Raw genomic sequence first — 13115 nt, 5'->3', positions numbered from 1 at the left:
CAAGAACTAGATTAGGGGGGAAATGTTGTTTTGCCCATGTTAAAACAATTCTTACAACTATTTCATCAAGGAACTCTAGCACCTCCCTGCTTTAGATTAGGGAATTGAAATTTGCCGGGGGGGGGGGTCAACCCGGCTTGCGCAAATGGGCCTTTTGCTGTTTTCTGAAAATTCACCCAAATTCACCTAAATTACAAGTCTGGAAAATTCTTAATTCACACATGCTCAATAGAATTGTTAGAATTAGGCAACTAAATTCTTCAGAGATTCCCTCTGCACTGAGCATGTAACAGCCCAGAGTTGCAAGGGGCTGATCAAGACTTGACCTGCAATTGGTCAGCCTGAATGCCGGGAGATGCTGTGGTGCTGGGCAACAGAAATGACATCAGTGAGACAGTTGCTCCTACGGAAACTCTATTTTATGCAAACTCTGATAAGATGGCAGAATTTACCTCTTGCTCATTCCTCTTGGCTTGGTATGTTCCCTCCTAGAGGTTGATCTGATTTTGTGATAAGTTCTGTGGTAACTCCAAACAAGTTGAGATTATTGTGAAATTCACCATATCATTACACGATAGCCTGTGGTACACAATGCCTTGAGATTAACTCAAGAACTTAAAGTACACCTGCTAATCTTCTTGGTTTTCAAATTACAGTCCAGATTGGTCACAGAAGGAAATTTGTTAATGATTGCTCTAAAAACAATATATGTAAGTGGTTTGATGATTTCATGTTCTTCCAGGAGAAGTGTACCAAATTACATCAACAGTGATAGTGTGGCTTACAAAAGCATGACTAACAACTCCTCTGGAACTTCTGTGGTCCTTTCTAATTAAGATAGCTTTTTCTTTCATTTTTTTCCTGTGAAAGATAACTGAGGGCCTGCTCCTACACACTGTACACACATGAATAATCCCATTAATGTAGCCTGAACCCATGACTTATATAAACAGACATGTTGAAGTCAATTGGCCTACTAGCATAAATAAAGGTTATTCACGTGAATGAAGGTTGCAGAATTAGACTTAGCTACAGAGCATATTTTATATCAAGTGTTTTTTTTCGTGGGGGGAAGGGGTCAGGCACTAGATGTTCTTCAGTAGGTTTGCTTGTGTCATACTATGCAACATTTCCCCCCCCACAGATCTCTCCAGTACGTGTCAAAATGTACATTATGAAATATTTAGTTCCCACAGTGCTGTTCTTCCCACTCACCTCCTCTACTGAATCAGCCACTGAGTGTTTCAACTCTGCACTATCCATCACCTTTGACTTTCACTCTTTTCTACATCTTCCAGGACCATCCCATCAAAACCCTATCCTTGGCCCACCACCAATATCCATGTCCGTGCCCATGATACAGAGTGGCCCTAGAGGGATCAAGTCCCATGAGAACACTGGCTTCCTCCACCACAAATTTATTCTCTCCTCCAACATTTCTACCATATTCCTAATCAAGCAGCTCTATTTTTCCCACCTCAGTGACCCATGTGACCACAATCTCATTCTTCTATTCACCATTTCTGACTCGTTGCTACTACTTCCACCACCCACACCTTCTTCATGAAACCTCCACGCCGCACTCTCTCTGTCACTGCTGACATCACAACCATCTTCTCCAGCGCCTAGACCCAAAATCTGGATACTATGTTAAACTCTTCCTTCTCCAGATCTGGTACATTTTTTATATTAGCCGGGTGGACTACGGTTTTGGGCACCCCTCTGCAGGGCTCCGAAGCAGCTGCTAGACATTCACTCAAAGTTGTCTCTCTCTATATATATAGTTACAGGAATCCTCTAGGACTAACTACAAAGATTTCATCATAGGAGGACTAAACAGAGACTCTGTCTTCATTATAGCCAACCACTGAGACACTAAGCACCCCTGTATTCACATCATGCACACTATAGTAATACTCTTGGTACAAAATATGCCTTGTGAGGTATCATTTAAAAACCACTCACTGATCATTAATATTTGTGTATGATGTATGCACAGGCTGTGTATAAAAAGTTATAATATATGCTGGAATTTTAACTAAAGTGTGTTTAAACCAGGCATATCAGGGGAATCAGAATAATAGAATATCAGGGTTGGAAGGGAGCTCAGAAGGGTCATCTAGTCCAATCCCCTGCTCAAAGCAGGACCAATCCCCAACTAAATCATCCTAGCCAGGGCTTTGTCAAGCCTGACCTTAAAAACCTCTGAGGAAGGAAATTTCACCACCTTCCTAGGTAACCCATTCCACTGCTTCACCACCCTCCAAGTGAAAAAGTTTTTCCTAATATCCAACCTAACCCTCCCGCACTGCAAATTGAGACCATTACTCCTTGTTCTGTCATCTAGTACCACTGAGAACAGTCTAGAGCCATCCTCTTTGGAACCCCCTTTCAGGTAGTTGAAAGCAGCTATCAAATCCCCCCTCATTCTTCTCTTCTGCAGACTAAATAATCCCAGTTCCCTCAGCCTCTCCTCATAAATCATGTGCTCCAGCCCTCTAATCATTTTTGTTGCCCTCTGCTGGACTCTTTCCAATTTTTCCACATCCTTCTCGTAGTGTGGGGCCCAAAACTGGACACAGTACTCCAGATGAGGCCTCACCCATGTCGAATAGAGGGGAATGATCACGTCCCTGGATCTGCTGGCAATGCTCCTAATTATACAGCCAAAATGCTGTTAGCCTTCTTGGCAACAAGGGCACACTGTTGACTCATATCCAGCTTCTCGTCCACTGTAACCCCTAGGTCCTTTTCTGCAGAACTGCTGCCGAGCCATTCGGTCCCTAGTCTGTAGCGGTGCATGGGATTCTTCCATCCTAAGTGCAGGACTCTGCACTTGTCCTTGTTGAACCTCATCAGATTTCTTTTGGCCCAATCCTCTAATTTGTCTAGGTCCCTCTGTATCCTATCTCTACTCTCCAGTGTATCTCCCAATTTAGTGTCATCTGGAAACTTGTTGAGGGTACAATCCACTCCATCCTCCAGCTTAATGAAGATATTGATCAAAACCAGCTCGAGGACCGACCCTCGGGGCACTCCACTTCATACCAGCTGCCAACTAGACATGGAGCCATTGATCACTACCTATTGAGCCCAATGATCTAGCCAGCTGTCTATCGACCTTATAAAGTTGGTAAATCTTGGAAGTTGGTAAACAGGTCTGCCTTAGACAAAGGAATGTGTATTTGATTCTCTGACCAGCCCTATCTCCAGGCAAAGACAATGAAGGTCCATTTTTACTTATTAGGAGGGGAGGGGGAACAAATTAATCTAACACTCAGGGAAAGAAAGATCATGGAGCTTCCTTCATCACTAGGCTCCATGTCACCTTCCTCACAGCTTGAATAAACTTTCCTTTGACGGGTAACCCTCAAAAGAATCCATTTTAAAGGTTTACTGGTCAAGAAAGATAAGGGGCTTGAACCTGAAGCAATAGGCAATTGAATCAATATTACTGTATTATAAAAGTGTATAAAGTGAGGTCTTTTCACTATTATTTTGAAATGTAGTATTAACACTATATGACGGGTTGGCAACCTTTCAGAAGTGGTGTGCCGAGCCTTCATTTATTCACTCTAATTTAAGGTTTCACGTGCCAGTGATACATTTTAACATTTTTAGAAGGTCTCTTTCTAAAAGTCTATAATATAACACTAAACTATTGTTGTATGTAAAGTAAATAAGGTTTTTAAAATATTTAAGAAGCCTCATTTAAAATTAAATTAAAATGCAGAGCCCCCCGGACCAGTGGCCAGGCAGTATGAGTGCCACTGAATATTATCATGCATACCATAGGCTGCCTATCCCTGCTATATGAGGAAATATGATACTTAATGGCATTATGCTTCCAGTCTGTGACCAAACAAGGGAGAAACAGGCTTTCCCCCAAACAGGAGGGAAGGCAGCTATCTGCCTGTCTACAAAGAAATTAAGCCAAGTGTGACCAGTAACAATGGAAGCTCTATTTACAAAGAAATCAGCAGGGGAATGGCAAGCCCATAGGAAGGGAAAAACAGCAAGAGATAATCCTGCCTCTTTAAACAGCCATTAATGGTGAAAAAATATAAGCAAAGACAGAAGCTATCTTTGGCACTCATCACTACACAGTCAAAAGTGAAGACAGCTCTTGCAAACCGAGAAAGATGGGTCCTTCAACCAAGCAGGGGGGTTTGAAGTCTTTGGAAACTGAGTCTTGGAAACTGAGTATAGGTGAGAAACCATCTTGAACAAAGCCTGTACACCTTGCTAGATTAAGTTTTAGACTTTTTGATGTTTTCACTTTTAATTGCTTGTAACCCTAACTTTATTCCTTTTACTTGACATCACTTAACCTGTGTCCTATTATCAATTAATTTGTTTTTGTTTTTTTATTTTAAACCAACTCATGTAAATATAAGGATATATTTACCCCAGTTAATAAGATGTGGTGTTCTTTGTGTGTCTTTAGAGGAACAAAAGAACCTTATTATTTCCCTGAACTCTCCAGGAGAGGGCTGGACATTGCAAAGCACGTGGTTCTTGGAAAATTTGGGAATGGGAATGGGAATATGTTGGGATCTCCTTGCTGGTTGTAACCAAGGCTGATGGAAGCCAGGGTGGGGCTGTAGACAAGCTGCTGGGGTCAGAGCTGCTGAACCAGGGCTGTCTAGCACACAGACACTTGAGAGTGTGACCTGCATGCTTGTGGGCTGATCGTGAACATCCCCGGGAGCTTCAGTAGCAAGGCATTGTAAGGCACCCATGATTACAGGGCAATTTCGCAAAAGATTGTAAGTCATCTTCTCTGACTTCCCCAACATCCATATTGTTCCCACTCCTGACCATTCAAAGAGGAACTAATGAAATAATCTGTCTCTTGTGGTTTGGACCATTAGATTTTCCAAAATGCCCATTTTAATCCTTCCACTAGCTCCTCCTCTTCTCCTGCAGCAAGTGCAGTCTTCTTGTCCTCAGTTTTAATGCATCCACTGCTATGCCACTCTCTTACTCACTCTTGTGCCTTTTTGCATATCCTCATCCCCCACTCCCTCAACGCTACCAATGATACCAGCATTGACTCTACATCCAGTACTCCCTACCAGGATGCGTGTGTTTTCTTTTGTACTCCCTATGTGAAACAAACATCTTTCCTGAACTAGTCTGCAAGGCCACTACACTGTACTCATTCAAATTCTTCCTCAAGAACCTCTGCTAACTTGACATTTACAGGTAATTCCCAGTCAGGAATAGCCGAGACATACACCCACAAATAGATTTTAACTGGTTTTGAACTACAAACTAACTCACACTGACTACAGAAACCTCATCCTGATTCTCCTTCCCCTCTGATTTTAGGAACATTCATTTGTTGTGTTTGGTCTTTAGATTTTAATGTAAACACTTCATGGCAGAAACCACGTCATGTAATTTATTTATTTTTTAATAACACTTAGCATGATAGAACCTTGATCATGATTGAGGCCTTTTGGAGGTACTGTTGTATTAACTCAACCAACTGAGGATAAAACAGGTTATTTTGAGTCTTTTCATGAATATTTAGTATGCTGCTCATTAATTTTAACGTATGGCATTTGTGTTCAAGACAACCAGCACTAATGGTTACTCTTATTTACCAATGAATAGGGGAAGAAAAAACGTCAGTCAGGAAATGACTTATTTAGAAAAGTATAGTAAACTTGAAGCAATTCTGTATTATGGTTAAGCTGTTTACTATTAATGCACATAGGTGACCCTTGACATCTTCATCAATAATAATGCAGCCCAATGAGGCAGAATCACTGAAGACAAGTGACACCACTCACAGGAGCAAGAACACATTTTCTATTAAAGAAAAAAACACCATTAGAAAACTTAACTCGCTGACAGTTTAAACAGGCTTTTATGTGACAATTCATTTTACACGGTAATAAAAAAGTAATCAGCATTAGCAACCTTTCCATACTATGGAACATGTGGGCTACCACAAATAGCATACTTAAGATTAATTGTATGGGTCAATTTCATTATTATGGTCATTTTTAAATTGTTCTAGGAAAATGTTTATATATATATATACACGGATTCACAAACACATAGATAAATGTATCTACCTATGGTAGGCAAATTTGCTTTCTTTTTTGTTCATATAATCTGAGAAGGAAAACAAAAATGGGTGAATGAAGCAGCGTATGCATGAACGGTTATTGGAATTAAGTAAAATGTTGCCTAATCGTATTGCATAAGACCTCCCAGCTGTGATTGCTTGATCCTGGTTTGGTTTTTAGAGACATTCCTATTTGTGCATTTACTTAATTTCTGAATGAATGACTTTGGGCACAATCCCACAACCTTCACCTCCTGTGAATAAAGATGACTCCCTGTAGTAATAATTGCCACACAGGACCTCCTCATAACAGCACAGCCTACAACTGTTTGCATTTGAGTCAGCCTCTATTATGTCAACTCTGAAAGAGGAAACATTATTTGCAGCAAAGTCTAAAAATATTTTCCATATTTCTCTCCTTGTAATTGGTAACTAACAACTTACTAACTTATTTTTCTCATGTATTCTATAGTGTGGAATATGACTTCAGACAACAAGAAGGCAGGTTTCATCAGGTTTTGAAAACACTGGATCAAGTGGAGAAAACTCCTGCCATGGCTCCAGCCCCCAAATTACCACCTGACCATCCAATTCCTGAGAAACAGGAATTAAGACGAAAAACAAAAAAGGTGAAAAAGAAATGCTTCTGGTGGATGTGAATGTCTTTTAGCTGACTACAGAATTGAAGGGCAATATTTCAGAAGACACTGAAACATATATCCAGAGGCTTTAATATGTACAACTATGAAATCAACAGGAAATTAAAAAAAGAAGTTATTTGAAAACTCAGAAGCTTGGAATGGAATTTGCTCATTTAACAAGCTCAGTGAATAAAGATACGAGTATTTTGAAACGGGATGCAATCTATCTTTTTGTTTCAAAAAGACGTCTCATATGCTTTGTAAAGGCAAAATTTTTACTTTCAAATAATACGGAGGTTGTGATTTAAATTGATAAAAAGAAGGGTACTCAAAGTAAAGGAAGCTGCTCCCATATGCTTTCCCACATCATGCTTAGTTTCAAACAAAATGGCCTAAAAGTCATTCCCTGATCTTGTCCCCAATGGTGCAACCAAAAACTGTGGGGTGGGACACAGATTTTCAGAAAACTTCCTCTCCAAGAGAGACAATCCATTAAAGTTAGAGTTAAAAAAATTATAGGACCCAAGACTGGAAACTATTCCTTTTTTTTGTTGGTGTTATTCAGAAACTATTATTTTGCTAACAGAAAAGGAGTACTTGTGGCACCTTAGAGACTAACCAATTTATTTGAGCATAAGCTTTCATGAGCTACAGCTCACTTCATGAATTGAGCTGTAGCTCACGAAAGCTTATGCTCAAATAAATTAGTTAGTCTCCAAGGTGCGACAAGTACTCCTTTTCTTTTTGCGAATACAGACTAACACGGCTGTTACTCTGAAACCTATTATTTTGCTGTAGCTGGGGGTGGGGAGAGTCATATTTATTAACACCCTTTCCTAAAAAGCAATAGCTTTAAAAAACATCTCTATCTCTGTTTGTATCATTGTGCATCTAAGATCCTTCACACTACATCAAAATGCCCCAACACATGCCTCTTTGATCCAACAGAACATACTCACAGCAACTCAGAGGGTGTCAAACCAGTAATACATTTTGATGTTCTGATGTCAATACAGATTAGTGCATTAAATGTTAAGAGAAATTAATGTAGAGCAGATTTCAACTTAGCTATTTTTGAAAATTTAGAAAAATAGCGGTCACAACTGCTCAAAATGAGATATAAAAATTAAGCCTCTTTTTCCCCCAAGAAAAATAGAATTCTGCACTGTTTTCCATGCAAAAATGTTTAGAAAAAGGGGGAAAGTTTCAGCAGAGTAAATTTAATAGCCAAGCATTAAAGCCTTGACAGTACTATAGGTGACAAAGCATAAGGCAGTCCCACTCTGAAAGAGACTTTAATATACTAACATTCTTATTCATCAGATTTATTCCCGGGGGATATAGTCTTATTACTTGAGTAAAACAAACATGAGCACTTTTGTCACTACTTTTACATTAGTGTGTAATGCTAAGAAAGAGGACAAGTTAGCTTTTGTTCATTGTTGTACATCAGCAAAACCATTTAATAAGTTCCAGGTATTAAGGACAATCAATTATAACTGTACAAACCCACTGAAGGTAATAAAATTGCACAGGAGTCATTAAGGCAGAACCATAGCACAACAGGGCTTGCTTAGGCGTAACTGGTCTTTGTTTAGACATGAGGAGGCATGGAAAGTAAAGAAATTAGCATGACTCATCTGAGTGAGAGTTTTCAGGACTGGGAATTAGAAAGAATTAAACACATTAGATATGAAAGTCACTGAGGGCCAGTGAACCTACAATGCCATTCATGGTAACCTTTTTCAGAGGAAAACCTCCCTTTAAATACTTGTAGCAAAACTGTGACCTAGTTATACCCATAAGCCCCCTTCAATAAGTAGGGTCAGAATTTAGCCCTTGTTAGAGCACACCACTATGGCACCCATATCAATACACATTTTATATACTGGCATGCCTACAGTATTCTTCCATACTGACTGTGTATCAGTGTGTCTCTATATCAGAGATACAGAAGGGTCTATTTATGTACAATAGCATTCCTTCTATCCAACTAGTTTTGAACGATGACTGTCTCATGGTAAAGGGACATCCATGAGCTGTATCAAAAGCTATAACAACTCTGCAGGCTAAAAACTGCTCTCCCACTCTACCGTTTTCATGGCTCTTAGCACCTTTGGTGGAAGGTCATTAGCTTTTAGCTATCACCAGTCCTATATTCCACTCCCAAAGTTTTTTTTTTTCTTTACCAGCATAAAATGAGAAAGTAGCCCTTCTACTAGGGAATTAACTATTCACTTGTCATCCCTTCAGGATGTGTTTCAATCTTCGTTAATTTTTTCTTTAAAATGTGCATTTTTAAAAAATAAACACACACTACCATGGTGAATGATCTGCTTCTTACCTTGGCCAGGGGGCTCTTTGCACCTGCAGCAGTTCCTATTGCAGCCTGCTGCTGAGGGAGAGAATGCACCAATTTCCTTCCCAGTTTCATTCAAACACAGTCCACACTTGCCCATTTAAGAGGTATGGTGTGATCATCACAGAACTTAACATAAAAGCGACGAAGTTCAGCTCACACCTTCTCCTCAGGTTTGGTTGCTCCTAGGGTTCCCTACCTAATGATCTCTCATCCCATAGATACTCTCTTTCTAAACAATCACTCCCATCTCCATTATATGAGGATGGGATAAAGCACCAATTGCCTCGGTGAGTAAACAGCAGCCACTTCACCCTTTCCTAGCAGTATCAAAACCCGTTTACAGGGGGTGCTAGCACTGCCAGCCTGTGGTGGGGTTCTCTCTGTCATCCTTCTAGACTTGATTAGTGTTTTCTGCACTCAATCTGGGTGTACAGAAGAAGTTAAGGTTAAGTATATGAAGTTAACCCCTTTAATTCCACACCTGTCTCAAGCACAGCTTGACTAAAATTCACAGTAAAAGAAGGAAGAAATCATGTAATTGTACATATCACACAGAAAAAATTATAGCTGCAGAACTAAGCTTCTCTTGCACTCAAGAATTTAGCAGGCATCATACTTGTGCATGAAATTGCACAATACTGCATGTGTACAGCTACTGTACACAAACTTCTACATAGTCCATGCTCCATACAATTTCTTTGTAAAATTATGTATTCAGCTCCTACATTGCAATAGTATTACATAGCATTACACTCAAAAGGGTGATTTCTATTAAAGAGAACACGCTGGAAAAGTATGTCAGACAGAGATATATCAGCGTCGTCTGATGTTACAGAGAAAGCTAATGAGATATAAAGTCACTCAAATTGCTCCTTTGCTATTTTCTCTGTTTTATTTAGCCTGAACGTAGAAATTGACAACATAAAGCAAACATATCACCAGGTATAAATAGAGGATCTATTATATTTAGATCCTCCAGTGGGCATACGTGACACAACCACAACAAAAAGTGGTGCGTGACATTCCATTACAATGCATCAAATAGGAAAAGGGAGAACAGGTGGCTCCAGAGACACACTGCTCAGTTGTGTAACATCAGGATTAGACTACAAATATATAGATTTGTAGATAACAAAACTATTAATGTTGGACAGAAAAGATTCTATACCATAACAGTCTACTGTGTAGTGTTCCAAATTAGCTCCAATAAGAGGAGTAGAATACACACACACACACAGAATGATCCCATTTGATAATATTGGTATACAAAAATAAAGTAGGCTGTTATGAAAAATGTGACATTTATGTGAGAAATACACCAAGCTCTTTGTAAAATACTGTACAGCATATGGCATTATATATACCAAAATTACTGTACTTGAAGTTACTCTTTCAATTTCTTTTTTAAAAGAACAAAACAAAATGAATAGAGTCCTGAATCTGGTATGACATAAGTTACAAAGGTTACAAAGCTATTTTTTTCCTGTAGTTCTATAACAAATATAATTGTCCTATCAACAGTCACAAGACTTGGGAATTATGCTACTGCAAATACAGAGCACCTTCCTAATAAAATGTAATAATCAAATGTAATGTTTTGTAAATTTCTAGACTGTTTTAATGGGATATTATCTTTTGCAATAAACTGACTTATTTTTCTTTGGTTTCAAGATTCAATTAATAAACATTTAGGGGAAATACAGAGGAAATGAAAGATTGCTCTTGGGAAAAGAGGAAGGATGGGGTCATGCACAGTATATTTATGGATTCATATTCATTAGATTCTCTAGGTCAGTGGTTCTCAACCAGGGAGTACCCCTGGGAGTGCACAGTGGTCTTCTGGGGGTACATCAACTCATCTAGATATTTGTCTAGTTTTACAATAGGCTACATAAAAAGCACCAGCGGAGTCAGTACGAACTAAAATTTCACATAGACAATGACTTGTTTATACTGCTCTATCTACTATACACTGAAATGTAAGTACAATATTTATATTCCAACTGATTTATTTTATAATTATAATGTAAAACTGAGCAAGTCAGCATTTTTTCAGTAATAGTGTGCTGTGACACATTTGTATTTTTAGGTCTGATTTTGTGAGCAAGTAGTTTTTAAGTGAGGTGAAACTTGGGGTACACAAGACAAATCAGACTCCTGAAAGGTGTATAGTCTGGAAAGGTTGAGAACCACTGCTCTAGGTAGAGAAGGAGAATTTCAGCTATCAGTGGTTTATTGGACTGGACTTTCACACTTCAAAATATATCACACTGTATTATCAACCATTTTAGCTTTGCAAATTGTTGCTCTGGTTATAACCTGTGTACTATGCCAACCACATTATGGTTCTAAAGCATGCACCTTTTTGATCTCCCAGTAGGAAGCAAAGATGTAAAATAATGGGATCATAGAGACTGTGTAACACTGCCCAGTTGTCGGAAGACAGGATCGAACCTGGAACCTTTGGAGCTTAGCGTATGAGCCTCTACTGCATGAGCTAAAAGCCACATAGGCCCCTAGCTAATCTCTATGTGGTCTCAATGCCACGAGTGGGGACAGAACACCATACCAAGAAGGTGTGTGGGTTACAGCTGCACCAGAAGAACTAGGTGAAGTGCAAAAGGCCACCAAATTTTAGAAGGAAGTATGGGTCAACAGAGTTCAGAATAAAAGATCTGGAAAATTTTGCTTAATGGACCATGATCCTCTCTCATGTCCTCTCCTTCCCGCTCCACCCAAGAAAAAAGGGAGAACTCCTTAACAAACAACATGCCAATGCCTCACTTTGTTCAGGATACTTACTTCCAGACATGTTAATGGCTGAAACCCACATAGAAAGGGGACTGTCCAGGTAGGTTATTACCCATAAAAAGTTGTCTTCTCTACAAATGCAACTTGGACAGTTAGCATCAGATTCTTACATAGGTGTGTTCTCTGTAATGTCACTAACCAAAGGCAGCTGAGCATCTTCATAAAGAGCTGTTTGTTGTAGAAATTCATGTCTTCAGGTAACTCAGAGGTGATAGGTAATGTATAATAGTCAGATAACTATTTTCTTACTCTTTTTTTCCTCCTCTGGAGTTCCACTATTCAGTAAGATCTGGGAAGACCATAAGAGAAACATGCTCACTGAATATCAGAGGAGTAGCCATGTTAGTCTATATCCACAAAAACAACGAGGAGTCCAGTGGCACCTTAAAGACTAACGGATTTATTTGGGTATAAGCTTTCATGGGTAAAAAACCCCACCTCTTCAGATGCTCACTGACTAACTTCATGAGGTTTTCAGGGAGGTTACCACCAGAGATATGAAAATGAATGATTTATGAAACTGAACTGTTTGAAACAACTTTTCACTAACCTGAAATTAGTAATAAAAATCAAAACCTTGATTGCTGGACTGGCAACAGCTATTATGTGGATAGAGACATGTCCAATAAAGACTTGCTAATCATTTGGTGGTTGGGACCCATCAACAGTTAACCTATAATGAATGTTTTCCCTGGTCTTATGCACTTCAGATGAAGTGTTATTTGGAAAAGAAACAATAATAACCACTTCACATTCAGAACTGGGGTTTTAAACCTGGATAGACTGCAAACATACCTAGATGCTTAAATGATAAGCACATCACAAGTTCCTGGATAGAAAACATAACAGAGGTAAAAAACAACGAAGAGTCCTTGTGGCACCTTAGAGACTAACAAATTTATTTGGGCATAAGACTTTGTGGGATATAACCCACTTCATCAGATGCACGGAGTGGAAAATACATTAAGCAGGTATGAATATACAGCACGTGAAAAGATGGAAGTTGCCTTACCAAGTGGGGGGTGGGGGTCAGTGCTAACGAGGCCTATTTAATTAGAGTGGAAGTGGCCCATTTCCAACAGTTGACAAGAAGGTGTGAGTATCAACAGAGGGAAAATTATTTTTTGTAGTGACCCAGCCACTCCCAGTCTTTATTCAGGACTAATTTGATGGTCTCAAGTTTGCAAATTAATTCCAGTTCTGCAGTTTCTCGTTGAAG

General features: G+C 39.2%; 2 protein-coding genes across 3 annotated transcripts in view; one reads left to right on the top strand and one right to left on the bottom strand.

Moving 5' to 3' along the window:
- The window catches only part of INSYN2B (inhibitory synaptic factor family member 2B), a 116588-nt gene extending 109653 nt beyond the window's left edge, over positions 1 to 6935 (top strand). Inside the window, exon 4 of the mRNA XM_048861501.2 lies at positions 6555 to 6935. Coding sequence (XP_048717458.1) covers positions 6555 to 6741 — 187 coding nt within the window. The 3' untranslated portion in view covers positions 6742 to 6935. The remainder of the gene's footprint in view (positions 1 to 6554) is intronic.
- DOCK2 (dedicator of cytokinesis 2) overlaps positions 1 to 13115 on the bottom strand; it is a 488728-nt gene that overhangs the window by 253761 nt on the left and 221852 nt on the right. The gene's annotated exons all lie outside the window — the stretch shown is intronic.

Source organism: Caretta caretta, chromosome 8, assembly GCF_965140235.1.
Source record: "Caretta caretta isolate rCarCar2 chromosome 8, rCarCar1.hap1, whole genome shotgun sequence".
NCBI lineage: Eukaryota > Metazoa > Chordata > Testudines > Cheloniidae > Caretta > Caretta caretta.
This window is presented reverse-complemented; position numbering and strand designations above follow the sequence as displayed.